General features: G+C 34.2%; 1 protein-coding gene across 37 annotated transcripts in view; it reads right to left on the bottom strand.

Annotated features, from left to right (window-relative positions):
• The window catches only part of ARB2A (ARB2 cotranscriptional regulator A), a 513,783-nt gene that overhangs the window by 360,402 nt on the left and 137,229 nt on the right, over positions 1-16,152 (bottom strand). For all 37 annotated transcript variants that reach the window (XM_078365170.1, XM_054252603.2, XM_035291203.3 and 34 more), the window contains 2 exons: positions 9,119-9,184; positions 627-818 (listed from right to left, as the gene is read on the bottom strand). In XM_078365170.1, the coding sequence (XP_078221296.1) occupies positions 627-818; positions 9,119-9,184 (258 nt within the window). The remainder of the gene's footprint in view (positions 1-626; positions 819-9,118; positions 9,185-16,152) is intronic.

Here is a 16,152-nt window from a genome sequence, read left to right as displayed (position 1 = left end):
TCAGAAAACCAATTCACCATTGCAAGGAAGAAAATCCTGAATATAAATTAAAATATAAATTAAAAAATGGCGATTTCTAAAATGTTTGAATGCAAATAAGAATAAAATATTCAGTAAATATTACATTTTGCCATTCTGCATGTCTGTCTCATGCTTAAAGCATTTTATTTGTGGGCTCTAAAGAACATTTTAAAGAAATGACAAAAAAATTGAGTTATTCCAACTCTTCCTTTAAATAATATGAGATTAATTCAAAGTAGCAGATCTCCTTTAGTTTATAACTTTATTAAATCAGGTAGGCAAAGGCTTACAAAAGCAGTCATGATATTTTTGTCAGAAGTATTTTCAATTATGTTGATACATATTTGATAAGTTTGATATTTCACGATTAAAAATATTTTAGAAAAATAATTCATTCAAAAGCTATTAAGTCTTTGTATGCTCAGGATACCACTTTTTCTTTGTAACTGCATTATAATACAGAATAATTTTTCATACAAGTAAAAGAAATAGTAACAACTTGAAGATAAGATTATGCTTTGGATATACTTTTTGAAGAAACATAAAAACGTATAATAAAGTAGTACTATAAAATGCCCCAAAAAAATACAGGAAATTGTACTTACATCCACAGCTCTTTTAATAAATGGTATCTGCGTGCCACTGTCCAGATCTTCATTTATGATAAGTCTCCTCGCCCACTGACCTGCCCTGACAACACCACTACCATGAATTAAAACCATAAGTTTCTGCGGATTTGTCAATGCGTCCTCACTCATATAGATAAAACTCTTCGGTTCACTCTCAGTGGCATCTACCTGCAATTAAATACAATTAAATAATAAATAAATGTCTTCTGATCAGGCATACACATAAATGAAAAACAACTAACGGTTGTTATAAAGTATTAAATGGTTACTATGGAATTAAAGAAGTAAAAAACAACTTTAACACGAAATTAAAATATTCAGTAGAGACTAACAATTATGCATTAGGTGGATGAGCCAAGACATGATAGTAATTTAAATATAAAATATAAAAAATATTCGTAATATGCTTCTCTTCATTATTCTTGTGTATGTAGTATTATAGTACCACTGTAAATAAAAATAACCATTTTTTAGTGCTACCTACAGTCTAGCTGCTATGCTACCTGTTTTAAAAATATTATCTCAATCCCAGCACTTTGGGAGGCCAAGGTGGGTGGATTACAAGGTCAAGAGATCGAGACCATCCTGGTCAACATGGTGAAACCCCGTCTCTACTAAAAATACAAAAAAAAAAATTAGCTGGGCATGGTGGCGCATGCCTGTAATCCCAGCTACTCAGGAGGCTGAGGCAGGAGAATTGCTTGAACCCAGGAGGCAGAGGTTGCGGTGAGCCGAGATCACACCATTGCAATCCAGCCTGGGTAACAAGAGCGAAACTCTGTCTCAAAAAAAAAAAAAAATTATCTCATTCATTCACAACCCATTTAGGTGGTACTATTATTATATTAACTTAGAGATAAAGAAATTGAGACTTAAGACAGTTTAAATAAGTTGCCCATGGTCACAAAACTGTAAGTTTTATAACAGAATATTGCACAGAAATAATAAAAAATAGAAAACTGAAATTGGAGATAAATCTATTGAAAAATCATTTATCAGCCAGGAATACCACCAAATTGTTGAAGGGAAGAAGAGGACACTATTTAAAAACTAACCATCTATTCTATTCTTACCTGATCTATGTAAACGGACTTTCAAATTTCATTCAGATTGTGAACACAGGATTATATAACAATTATTTTTACAAAGCCACATTATTTTTTTTAAGAAGAGAAAGAAAAAGAGGGAAAAAGAGAAAAAGAGGAAAAAAGAAATATTACTTCATTCCTAAAATGGGTATCAATAATGGCCGATCAATATTTTGTGTGTTTAAAGTGGATAATATATACTTTGTGTGTTTAAAATGGAGAGCTCTATTGAGTTTATTTGTTCTGGATCTGAGTTCAAGTCTTGGATATCGTTATCAATTTTCTGTCTCGTTGAATCTAAATCTCATTATGGGTCTTATGTATCTGCGTGTTAAGATCTCTTATTATTACATTAATCCTTTTACCCTTGTATCCTTGTAGCTTTGTAATCTATTTTATTAATTGTGAGAATTGCAACTCCTGCTTTTTATTTATTTATTTTTGCTCTCCATTTAATTGGTAAGTTTTTTTCCAACCCTTTATTTTGAGTCTTTGTATATCTTTAGATATACTGTTAGATTTTGTCTGTATCTTTTGATTGGGGGATTTAGTCGATTGAAATTTAGGGTTACTGCCATTTGATATTAACTGGCTATTTTATCCTTTCGTTGATGTAAATTCTTCTTTATGTTAATGCTCTTTACTTTTTGTTGTATTTTTAGAAAGGCTCATACTGGTTGTTCCTTTCTATGTATAATGCTTCTTTTAGAAGTTCTTGTAAGGCAGGCCTGGTGGTAATAAAATCTCTGAGTACTTGCTTGTTCCTAAAAGATTTTATTTTTCCTTCAATTGTAAAGCTTAAATTGGCAGGATATGAAATTCTGGGCTGAAAGTTCTGTTCTTTAAGTATATTGAATATTGGCCCCCACTCTCTTCTAGCTTGTAGGGTTTCCACTGAGAGATCTGCTGTAAGCCTAATAGGCTTCCCTTTATGGGTAACCTGATCTTTCCCTCTGGCTGCCCTTAATATTTTCTCCTTCGTTTCGATCCTGGTGAATCTTACGATTATGTGCCTTGGGGTTGGTCTTCTTGAGGAATATCTTTGTGGTGTTCTCTGTATTGCCTGGGATTGAATAGTGTCCTGCTTTGCTAAATTAGGAAAATTTTCCTGGATAATATCCTGAAGAATATTTTCCAGCTTGAATTCATTCTCTCCATCACATTCAGGTACACCAATCAAACGTATATTAGGTCTTTTCACATAGTCCCATATTTCTCGAAGACTTTGCTCATTCCTTTTTATCCTTTTTTCTCTATTCTTATCTTGTCATTTTATTTCATTAAATTGGTCTTCGACCTCTGATATCCTTTCTTCTGCTTGATCCATTCGGCTGTTTAAGCTTGTACATATTTCACTAAGTTCTTGTGTTGTATTTTTCAACTGCATAAGTTCATTTGTATTCCTCTCTATATTGTCTATTCTTTTCATCATTTCATCGAACCTTTTTTCAAAGTTCTTAGTTTCTTTACATTGGGTTAGAACAAGTTCCTTTAACTCCCAGAAGTTTCTTATCATCCACCTTTTAAAGCCTACTTCAGATAATGGAACACAGTCTTTCTCCATCAGGACTTGTTCTGCTGCTGATGAGTCCTTTTCCATCAGGGCTTGTTCCCTTGCTGATGGGTTCTGATTTTGGGTATACTCGGCCTTCTTAGGCTGTTTTTTTCCCTTCATTGTAGATGAACCGCCTTTCTAATTAGGTTTCTGAGTCCGATTCTTTGATTCCCAGTGCTGGGATCCAAGCAACCCACTGTGGCAGCCTAAATAGCAGCGATAAAACTGATGGTGCTCTTCTGCCTGGGAATCTCTGGTCTGGCTTCCCTCTTGAGTCCGCAACAAGCGGCTCTGACTTCCTGGAGCTCCAAACTCCGGTCAATAGGGGTAGCAGTCCCAGGCGCCGGCAAAACTACTGCGGCAGCCACAAGAGTCGCGCTGGTGACCCGTGGGGCTCCTCCACTGGGAATTGGCTGATCCGTGAGTGACGAAAATTCGTCTAAAAGTGTGGCGTCGTCTCGTTCTCTGAGCTTTCACTGGGAGCTACAATCCCGAGCTGTTAGTGATTGGCTATCTTGGATCAAAGCCACATTATTTATGTACTCCGATGAACTTACTTTATAAACTAGTTACTTATGTGATAAAAAGTAAATGTTTTTATCCATTTTGATTGTATTTAATATTTAGATTTGTAACTATATGCTCTATGATTTACACTTGAAAGACACAAAACACTTTAACTTCCCAACCTTTTGTTACATATGCCATGACACACTTAGTGGTATTCCATATCAGCAGTGGTTAGTAATTGGAAATGGAAGCCTTTGGATAGCCAGATCAAGCCAGAAGTTGACATTGTAAGGGCTGGTTACACACCCTCACATAAAGAAGGTCAATCCACATGCAGTGTAATGAAATAGCTCTTCACTTTGTCAACTGCATATGTTCACACAATTATCAAAATAAAAAGTATACATAAACTCTAGATGCCTAAAAGAATACCCCGGATTCTAAGTATTCCCACTCATTATACTTAGGAAGAGAAAAATAAAATAAAATATCTCTACTTCTAAAACAATCAGGCTGGTTTCAGTAAGAGATGGCTTAGGCATTTGTGCAAACAGAGCACAAATGGCAATTATATCAGCAAGAGCAGCATGGACATGGGGCTTAAAGAAGAAATAACACCTTTTCATTGAAGTCTTCCCTGACTACCCCATTTAAAATTCCAAACATGCCCCTAAGAATTCTGTAGTCCCTTTCCCTGTTTTATATTCCTCCATGGTGCATACCATGATCTAACACACTGTATGCTTTACTCTATATTTTTGCAATTGTGTTTATTCACCACCTGCTCCCTCCACTAGAATATAAGTCTAGGCAGGCACAGAGTTCTCAGGTTTGTATCCACCTATAGTCTCAGTACCTGAAACAGAACCTAACATATTGTAGACACTCAGTAATTAAAAACAATGAACTTTTGGAATAAGGCATCTTATCAAGCATCAGCAGTGACTTCCTTTCGATAAAAGGCATTTAATGTTTACAATAGCAAAGACCTGGAATCAACCCAAATGCCCATCGATGATAGACTGGATTGGGAAAATGTGGCACATATACACCATGGAATATTATGCAGCAATCAGAAATGATGAGTTCGTGTCATTTATAGGGACATGGATGAATCTGGAGAACATCATTCTCAGCAAACTGACACAAGAACAGAAAATGAAACACCGCATATTCTCACTCATAGGCGGGTGATGAAAAATTGAGAACACATGGACACAGAGAGGGGAGTACTAAACACTGGGGTCTATAAGGGGAAAAGGGGAGGGCCAGTGGGAGGGGGAGGTGGGGAGGGATTGCCAGGGGAGAAATACCAAATGTGGGTGAAGGGGAGAAAGCAAACAAAACACACTGCCCTGTGTGTACCTATGCAACTGTATTGCATGCTCTGCACATGTACCCCAAAACCTAAAATGCAATAAAAAAAAAAAAAATCAATTGAGAAAAAAAAAAAAAGGCATTTAACTAAGTAACACATCCTCGAAAATGGTTATAAAACTTGCCTGGTTCAGAAAGCATAAACTGAAGATTAAACTAGTAAAAAATTACACAGAATTTTACAAGACCTGTACAATGTTAAAGAATTAAAATGAGATAACTATAATTTTATTAGCAATAGCTAAAAATACAGGAAGAGAGATATGAAATGTAACACAATCATATTAGCTTTACCTGCATGCTACGACCAGAGTAAACAAATTATAATGATGACAATAAATATGACTAAAGCCACACAGGAAGATAAGTGGATGACAGACACAGAAAAACCAAACCTAAGAAGAAAAATTCCCCTTTACCAAGAAACACATAGGAAAATAGAATTATTGCTCAGTTAAAGAGGCTAAAAAAAAAAGGCAATGGTGATAAGAACAAAATAAAAAATATTGAAAGCCAAAGCTGTCAGTGTATAATAAAAAAGAGGCCACAGGAGTTTCTAGTCATTCAATTACCAAAGAGTACATCTAATCACGCACAAAGAAAAGTGCTTCTTAAAGTCAGTGAGGCCTTAATGGATCCTGGAATGGCTATGGAGATGGATATCTACTTACCTTAATGAAAAAACCTGTAGCTACAGATACTCCAGTAGGTGCCGATCACTGTCTCTTTTTTTCCTATTCGACTAATCCCTTGTTACCAAGAAACTGAGTCAATGTTTTAAGCAATGAGATATTGCCACTTTGAAGTCCACGGTAATCACTTAAAACTGAAAGAGACTTATTTTCAAATGATAAAAATCCATTTTATATTAAAATGCTGCTCAGTGAAGAATCACTTGAGTCCAGGAATTCAAAACCAACCTGGGCAACATAGTGAGACCCTGTCTCTACAAATAATCAAAAATTAGCTGGGTGTGGTTGTGCGCACCTGTAGTCCTAGCTACTCGGGAGGCTGAGGCTAGAGAATTGCTTGAGCCCAGGAAGTCAAGGCTGCAATGAGCCATTACTGCACCACAGCACTCAGCTTGTACAACAGAGTGAGATCCTATCTCAAAAAAGAATAGAAGGAAAATGGAATCACATTTTTAAAAAAATGCAGTGGTGATAAGAAGAAAGATACAAGAGGGAAAATGGAATCACATTTAAAAAAATGCTGCTCAAGAATTTTTAAGGGTCTACAAATTAAAGTAGCCATGAATAAATAAAAGTTTTACTTCAATATTGAGAAAAGCTGACTTTGAAAATATAAGAATATCAGAATATTCAAGAAAAACAACAATGAAAATGAATTTAATTATTAAGAGGTAAAAGCAGTATTTTAGCTGGTCATTGGCTAATATTCACCTCAGTTTACACAGAACTCTGACTCTGTACATGAACTACAATGTACTGTCTATAAAGTTAGTGCTAATTTTAACTAGTAAAATATCTACATGAATAAAATAACTCTTCTTCATTAAGCTAATTATGTTTGAATATATAGCTGTTCCAAGGTCATTTATCTTCAAACAGTGGTAATTTATTAAGCTAAATTTTCATTAAAGAATACACATAAAGGTCTTTCCAGTGAACCACCTCAGTTTACTGACAAATCAACCCCAAACACCTTTTGGTTGGTGAGACTGCACCAAATAATTTTTAGCAGTTAACAATTCATTGTGGAATACTCACAAACACCATTAATTGCTGAAACACGATTATGTAATAAACTAAGTTAAAATTTGTAGTGAAGTTGTTAATTCATGTCTCCATCATTCTGTACAAGTATGAGATATTTCACTATAATTGAGAACGCTTTATGCCTATTTATGAGAGGTGTGAACTAAACATAAAGCATGATCATAATGTTTACTATCAAATCATGAGTTCCACAAAGTGCTATCATTTAAAAGATGGTTCTTTTTTTTTCTTTTAAAATAGTGTAAGACTAAAAGAGTTCATCATCAGGAAAAATAAAGGTTTGAAGGTACTCTTTAAGTAAAAAGAACAACTATTTACACACACACATATACACACACACTCTGAGATTTAAGAAAACTCAAGAAAAAAATAATAGCTATTAAAAAATAGTTGTGAAGAAAAATTTCACAACTATACCAAATATGTGATAATTTAAAGGGAGATATTAATTTTTTAAGACAAAATTTAGAGTTACTTTATAAGTTTATTAAATAAGGGATACTTTATTAACCAAAGATGGGCATGAAGTTTACTTTCATATAAACGTAATTGGCCCTTGCTTATTAGCTTTATATTCTAAATTTAAAATCAAAGGATAATCAGGTTCACAATACAAAGTCCTCTTCCATCTAATTTCAAGTTTTCTATAATGATAAATAATGAAAATCACATAATGTGATCTACACAGCCAATTATTTTGATATTTGTTCTAGAAATTTGGAGACTGACGTGAGTTTAAGGATTCCATGGAACTAGAAGTATTATAGAGTTAAAGGATTGAATATTAATTGTGCGGTATCAATAAATTAACCTACAGCTGTTTAAATATCATTCTTCAGAAACTGTGAAAGAAAGAAAATGAACAAGAAAGGAAAACTACGCAAAGTGACAAAATTCTAACCTGACTTTCCAGAAGACCAAATTTCAATATATAGTTTTAATGGAGTAAAATGCTAGACCTAAAGTCAAAACTAAAACAGTAAGTCTAAATACAAAAAGGATGGGCATATCCATTCCCAGAAAGGTACTAAAATCTTGACATTCAAGTGTTTCTTTAAAGAAATAAGTTTCCAATAAACCAAGGGTTGATGTAGCTGTTACACAGAATAATATTTTATTGACTAATCGATCATAAGCACTTGGGACAAGGTCTAGCACCTAAAAAAAAGTTAAATAAATCTATGTTGAATAAATGAATAAATGAGTGAATGACTAACAATGTGTTCTTTCACTCGAGGTTACTTACAGAAAATTAAATAAATGGGTTTCCTTTAAAAAAGAAACTAAGGAATCAGTTCTGGAGAGGGACACTATTAAGAAATCCTCAAATCCTCCATTCATAATAAATAGCCCTATCCAAGGAATTTTTAAAACTCATGCAAACAAAATCATCTATATGCAAAGTGTGGTGCCTTAAATGAATTACTTTTATCAACTCTCCCACATTCTTATATATCAAAAATCATAAAGTTGTCAGGGACAGCAAAGATCCTCCAATCTAGTCCAACCACCATTTCACAAACATGATTACAATCTCTTAATTTGAAAGCTTAATATTTTGTGGTTTACATTTAAAATAACAGGGGCTTGTGTGTTTTTTGTTTTGTCTTTTGTTTTTTTTTTTGACAATTTGAGTCTGAGAACAAATCTCAAACTTTTTCACTCTGAAACGGCAAAATGTGCAAAATTCAAAAAAATGTTCTGCCAAAAAGGGAAGGAGCAGTGTTATAAAACAGGAAGCACCAGGAATGAATTTGGGAATGTGTAGAGGAAAGAACATACTATGTGTAGAAATAAGACATATTTTTAAAAACCAAGAAATATTTAAAGAGACAGTGAATGTCTAATGTAACAAAAAGTATACTGGTTTATTACAAATAAATAAAAATAAATTATTCCAATTAAATGAGAAAGGGTACAGAAAATGGTAATCCTTTTAATTGCATCATCATTTTCAAAAAGACTGGAAATCAGTATTTTTTCCTTTATGCTGAAAAGTATTACTTTATAAGAAGTACTGTGCAGAATGAGATGAGGTATACTAATAATCATTTAAAATTATTGATAGCACAATGGAACCTTAACATTTAAATTTATCACAATTAACTCAAAACAAAAGTTTTCTTTGAAATTAAATACTGTTTTACTTACAAATAAACATTTCATTTGAAATAAACATTTCTTTAAAATTTGACTTACTGGAATAGATATTTTTTTCAAATTACAATCCTTTTCCAGGAGCTCATATACATACTTCGTGATGATCTAAGTAGAAAAGAAATAACACATTAAGATGCAATGTCATCCATTATCAAAACTGATATAAATTTTGGTAAATTATTGCTATTGTTCTGAGTAAATATCTCTTCATCTTGGAATGCTTTGATACTATATTAAGAGACTACTAATTACCGATAATGGTTTACTTCCTGCTGTTGTATGAATAACTATGAACTTTGGTATTAAGGATTAGGGCCAATTAATACAGACTCACAAAAATATACATGACTTTCTCTTTTTCAAGGGAACACACTGAAAGCATATTTTCTTTTTTTCGGTGTTTCTAAAATTTTTTTCTCCTATTATTTTCCCATGGCACTATATCTAATATATTAATAGCACCTTATTGACTCTGAATCTCAACATCTCTTTTGCGTTCACTGAATTGAGGAGGAAAAAGTCAGAGGTATTCTAAATAGAAAAGGAAAACTCATCCAGAAAGTCAGGAACCAGTCAATATCACTGCTTATGCTAGGAAGAAACATAATTCCTCTAGATGTCCGTGTCCTAATTCCTGGAATCTGTATGTTATGCTACATATTAAAAGAACTCACAGATATAACTAAGGTTTAGAACCTTGATATGGGGAGATTTTCTTGGATTATCTGGATGGTGTATTTAAAGGTAGATTACAGAAGAACAGTGGGTCAGAGAGATGCAAAGTGATTCAACTGGGTGTTGCTGGTTTTCAAGGTGGAGGAAGAAGACAAGCCAAGAAATGTGGTAGCTTCTATAAAGTGGAATAACCTTCAGTGTACAGCAGTAAGAAAATGAGACCTCAGTCCTACAACTGCAAGGAACAGAATTGAGCCAACAAGCCTTATAAGCAGTAAACAAATTCTCCTCTAGATCCTAAAAACGGCTTGTCCACAACATGATTTTAGCCCAGTGAAACTCATACAGGACTCTGACCTATAGAATTGTAAGATAATAAATTTGTATTGCTTTAAGCCACTAAATTTATAGTAATTTGTTATAGCAGCAATAGAAAATTAACATACGATTTCTATTAAGGAAGGCAAAGAGTAAGGAAAGAGACATCTGGAATAAAAGCAAATATTAAATAGGTGGTACTAATGGGAAATTTTATTATTATTTTTTTTTGGAGACGGAGTCTTGCTCTATCACCAGGCAGTGCAGTGGCGCAATCTTGGCTCACTGCAACCTCCACCTCCCAGGTTCAAGCAATTCTCCTGCCTCAGCCTCCTGAGTAGCTGGGATTACAGGTGTGTGCCACCATACCTGGCTAATTTTTGGTTTTTTTTTTTTAGTAGAGATGGGGTTTCACCATGTTGATCAGGCTGTTCTCGAACGCCTGACCTCATGATTGGCCCGCCTCAGCCTCTCTAAGTGCTGGGATTACAGGCATCAGCCACAACGCTCGGCCTAATGGTCATTTTAAAGAGTGTTTCTCCACCCCAAAATGTCTGCTTATCTATGCATAAAACCTCAGAGAATAATTTTAGCAGAAACATAATTAAAAGTCAAATTTTATGAAACAAAATCAGAGGATGATTTTTTTTTAGAAAATTAAGATGTCAATCGCTTGCTTTGGTGCTGTATTCTGTAATTTAAAATAGATTCTTTATCCTGCTTTCTTCAAGGAGTCCAAAATTCTTTCTTCTACGTATATGCATTCATTTCATTTTAGAAACAGTATATTAGATGTATGCTAGAACAGCTTTATCTTCGCTGGTAATGGTAATTTCAAAAGCTATGATAACTATATTAGAACTAGGTAATAAAATGCTAGTTATTAAACTAATAGTATTCTTATGTTTCAACACAGAAGTTAAAATTATGTTCATTATACCTTCACTGGGAGGTAGTGGTACTGTAGATTTGTAAGAGTAAACTAAAAATGTGGAGGTTTGGACGGAACATAAGTATAAAGTTACATAATGACCTGCTGCTTTAAGAGAAATAGATTAAATAAGATTAGCAAAATGAGTGGTTTAACATTTCTGAAAATATCCTACAATCTATGAAATCACAAAATATCCTTACATTTGAAGTAACAACAAAACGAATCAAACTTAACTCAATCCAAATGAATTCTACCACCATGAAAAATATTTGAGACACAATCTGAGAATTAAAAAATTAAACACTACTGACCTTACAAAAAGAAAAAAAGCTGAACAAACTGAAAGTCAACAGCCTTATTAGATCCATCAGTTAATCCTCAATGTTTATACTACAGGATAATATAAAACAATTCAAAACTCAGAGATTGCTTATATTTAGCTTTGAAACACACAATAGGGCAAGTCTATATTCTGGAATTTGCAAGTTATCAAACCAAATAATAAAACTACATATTAAGAATTGGAGAAACACTATTTAACTTGCCTAATTTGCTTTGATCTCCAATTCCTTACTGTAGGAAAAAAGCAACCCTAGATGAAGTCATCTACCTTATAGGCAATTCTCTGTGTTCAGTACACTCTCCACAGCTCTAGTCATCCTCCAAGATACAGATCACATGTCAACTCCTTCAGGTAACTCTCACGGCCTCACCCTAACCCTCCAAGATATGGCAAAGTGTCCACCTCTATTTTCCTCTGGATATGACAAAATATCATTGTCTAACATACTACTCTAATATCTTTACCTGTCTCTTACACATCTACTTATAGAACACTACAATTTGGGTCTCCTACCTTTATTCCTTCTTGTATTCACAGGATACTCTGGCAAACAGAAGATAATTAAAATTGAATTCTCATGAATTCTCCTCTCTGTCCATCCTGTCTACATCTTTTGAAAAAGATATAAGTTTAAGATTAAAAAAAAAATTTTCTAATTGCTAAATCAAGGCTTAGGAAGAAAGCATCAAGGACTCATTCATTGCCTTCCAGATTGCATAGAATTTCAGACTGCATTTAGAAAAATCAAAAAATGAAAAAGATAATTTCAAAAAGGAGATGAAAAAGTATTTCTGTCCAAGTGTCATCTGTGTTCAAACGTTCACTGGGAGCTGTGTTTATAGATGGAAAAGAAAAGGCTTAAGAAGACTATGCAGGCTCTAAAATTATGTCTTCATTCTAATAAGAAACCAAGAAACTTCCATTTTCTGGTCTGATGGTCTTCCATTTTCTGGTATAAAGAGCTTGGAAGTAGGTACTACTGACCTTACAAAAAGGAAGAAGACAACAAACTGAAAGTCAACAACTCTTATTAGTTCCATCACAGAAATGAGACCACAGAGCAAACTGTTTCCCTGAAAATGGAGAGACAGACAGGCAGATATAAAGAATCAGTTTACAGGGTACAAAGCCTCAGGAGCAAAAGCCCTCAGCTGAAACCAGGACTAATGTAGGAACACTTTAAACTGCAATGGACGAACTACTAGATGGAGTGTGGACTAGCTTAACAGCTAAAAACTAGGAGGACATTCAACCTTAAGGGGGAGGGGACAAATTTTTATGAATTTTACTTCTAGGAGGGCTACGTAGGTTCTCACTATGAAGACTATATTAAAAACTCCCTCTTGTTTCTGCCAGAGGAAGGCAAAAAATAACCATTTAGAAATACTCCAGAGCTCTCTACTGTCTTTAACAATACCTGAAATAGTTCAAGAGGAACTATTTTACCAGAATCTAACTAACCTGGGAAAGAAAAAATGCCCAACTTGGGCTCACTTAAGAGATGAGACCTAATAGACGACTACAGAATATCTTTCCATCTACCCTAAGTTGTTACCACCCTATCAATAGAGTTCCTATAAAATGCCAGAAGATTGCAGCTAAAATAACTCTAAGAGTCAGGTCCTTTTTAAGGACCCTAGAAAAATCCAAAGACAACAGAGGAGACAAAAACAAAGAACTTAGAGGAAATTGTAGCCTCTGACATGCAGCTAAAGCAAACAGTAAACACAATCTAATGCCTAGCCAAATAAACATATAATCTCACACTAAAGACCTTTTCACTGGCTGGCACAGTGGCTCATGCCTGTAATCCCAGGACTTTGGGAGGCTGAGGTGGGTGGATGACAATGTCAAGAGACTCAGACCATCCTGGCTAACATGGTGAAACCCCATCTCTACTAAAAATATAGAAAGTTTTTGGGCGTGGTGGCACATGCGTGTAGTCCTAGCTACTCGGGAGGCTGAGGCAGGAGAATTGCTTGAACCTGGAAAACGGAGGTTGCAGTGAGCCAAGATCGTGTTACTGCACTCCAGCCTGGGCAACAGAGGAAGACTCCGTCTCAAAAAAAAAAAAAAAAAAAAGAGAGAGAGAAACAAAACCCTATTTACTTCATTTCCTTTCACCTGATTTATCATATCAGGCTTTCAACAAGTAGTTGCCAGGATGCTAAAAGGCAATTACAAACAAAACCCCCAGGATCTATAGAGAAAACAAAACATCAGAACTAGACTCAGATATGGCAGAGATACTGGAATCATCATACTGGGAATTTAAAAGAACTCTGATCAATATGCAAAGGGATTTATTGGAAAAAGTGTACCACATACAGGAACAGATGGGTAATGTAAGCAGAAACATGGAAACTAAGATACAATCAAAAAGAAGCGTTAGATCAAAACCACTGTAACAAAAATGAAGACTACCTATGAAGAAGTCCAGTGTCATTTAAAGAAACACTGGAAAGAGAAATCTACTACACTTGACAGTTTTCCTGGATTTCTTCTGATTCCTAAGAAGCTACCATAAGATAAAAATTAAATGAATTCACAATGGAAAAAAATAGAAAAATAATTTTGAGGTTAAAAATTCATGGAATAAATCTGACTACCAATACAATAATGCTCTCAAGAAATTAGAGTCTGACTCAAATTTTTCTAGCTCAGAGTTTCTCCATGAAGTATAATAAAAATCACTTTTCCATGGACCAATTCCAAAAGAAGAGTTATATTCATCCTACTGTGAATTTACTTTTAATATTTCTGAAGCACTTACTATATGCCTATCATGTTCCTCATTCATCTCAGCAATACTTCTGGTCTTTAATTCGATAAGAAGCCACCAATGATAACTTTTAGTTCAGTAACAGAACTAAAATTATTCTAGCAGGATATAATTTAAGGGGGTGGGAAAGAGTGACATTAGAAAGCCTTCTAGAAGGTATTACAAACCCTTTTGAGAAATAAAATGTAATATATGATAATATATATTACTGTACAGGTAAGGTAAATAATATAAATATTTTAATTGAGTACAAATTTAAAGTTTATTTTATTACCAGATGTTCAAGCTTTCATTCTTTCTTCCTCAGAAGAAAATCTCTCAATAGTAACAAACTAAATTTGGCCTTATTGATTCATGGCAATAACAATTTTTATTTTACAACTTTATTAACTATATAAGATAAATATTTGTATATTGGGTTTATTAGGAGAGGAAGAACATCAGCCCAAGACATAAAACACCAATACGCATACATCATCAGTCATATCCATCCCTACAGATGACATGTAAATGCTAAGAGACTCCTGATTTTAAATGTAAAGGTGGATGAACTGAATCAAAAGGGAAACTCTAAAAGATTTCCTTGTATCTATAAAATTTTATGCCTCTTTTAATCAAATAAAATCTCAGAAAACAGGCTCAGTAAGTACCTGAATTAGTAAAATATGAACTAAAATATTAAAAGAAATAATTTTTTTAAAGTTTCTAAACATTTGAAACATTTTAAAAGAAAAATAATTAAGTGCTTAAAACATTTTAAAAGAAACCATTTTTTTTTTCTTGTTTGTACAGCCGTAAGTATCCCTACCTGTTACATGGGACACTGGAATTTGATTCTCCCCACAACCAAAAAAAGAAAAGAAACAATTTGTAAAGAGCCTTAGGATAATAAATCATTACCTAGTAGAAATCCGGTTCTAAATTATAGAATGAAATTTAATAATTTATAATGAGTACACTGAAGTGATAATAATATTCTCAGTTTTCTGTTTGAAATAATTATGTGTATCACGTTTACATTAAATGGATACTTATAAAACAGTTGAAAATAGTTTACTTTTACATAAGGATCTCCTTTTAACATTATTCATTTGCTTAGGAAGCCCTGGTTTCACAAATGAGCCCAAAGGAGTTAGAAGAGACAATCTGATTTATCATACTACAATGTATCACAAATGTAAATGAAATTTGATATTATAAGCCCTTAATATATCAAAAGTTTAAAAATATCTTGAAGATAAACTTTGCTTTTTAACACAGTATTTAGCCAGGTGCAGTGGCTCATGCGTGTAATCACAGCATTTTGGGAGGCCAAGGCAGGTGGATCACCTGAGGTCAGGGGTTCGAAACCAGCCTGGCCAACATGGTGAAACTCCTCTCTACTAAAATTACAAAATTAGCCAAGCATGGTGGCACATGCCTGGAATCCCAGCTATTCAGGAGGCTGAGGCAGAAGAATCGTTTGACTCTGGGAGGTGGAGGCTGTAGTGAGTCGAAATAGCACCACTGCACTCCAGCCTGAACAACAAGAGTGAGACTCCATCTCAAAAATAAATAAATAAATAAAAATAAAACAAACAAGCAAAAACACAATATTTATTCTATCTATTCTCTGTTATTCACTTTCACTTTGCTTATGATTAATAAAAATACAATTTAAAATCCCTATACCATTTGTTTTGAGAGGCAGAGACTTCAAGATCTGTGTATTCAGTATGTAATTGAATAATTGGTTGGATTCCTCAATTTAAAATATACAAATAAATGGCAGATAGTGCCCCACCAGGTCTGAAGAGCAGAAGCAGAAGACAGATCTCACTTCTGGAAACCTTATCTTCGGCATGGTCTGCCACTGAAGGAGCAGCGAGTGAAACCTTCCAAAGTCCTCCTTGGGTCAAAGGAAATCCAAGAGTGGTGCCAGTTGCTTAAGAAAGCAACACCAAAGCTTCTGAATGGACAAGGATGGGGGAGTCATCTCTCACCTCCCTTCCCCTTTTCTCAGCTCGCTGTTGTTGGACTTG

This window comes from Callithrix jacchus, chromosome 2, assembly GCF_049354715.1.
Source record: "Callithrix jacchus isolate 240 chromosome 2, calJac240_pri, whole genome shotgun sequence".
NCBI classification, from domain to species: domain Eukaryota; kingdom Metazoa; phylum Chordata; class Mammalia; order Primates; family Cebidae; genus Callithrix; species Callithrix jacchus.
This window is presented reverse-complemented; position numbering and strand designations above follow the sequence as displayed.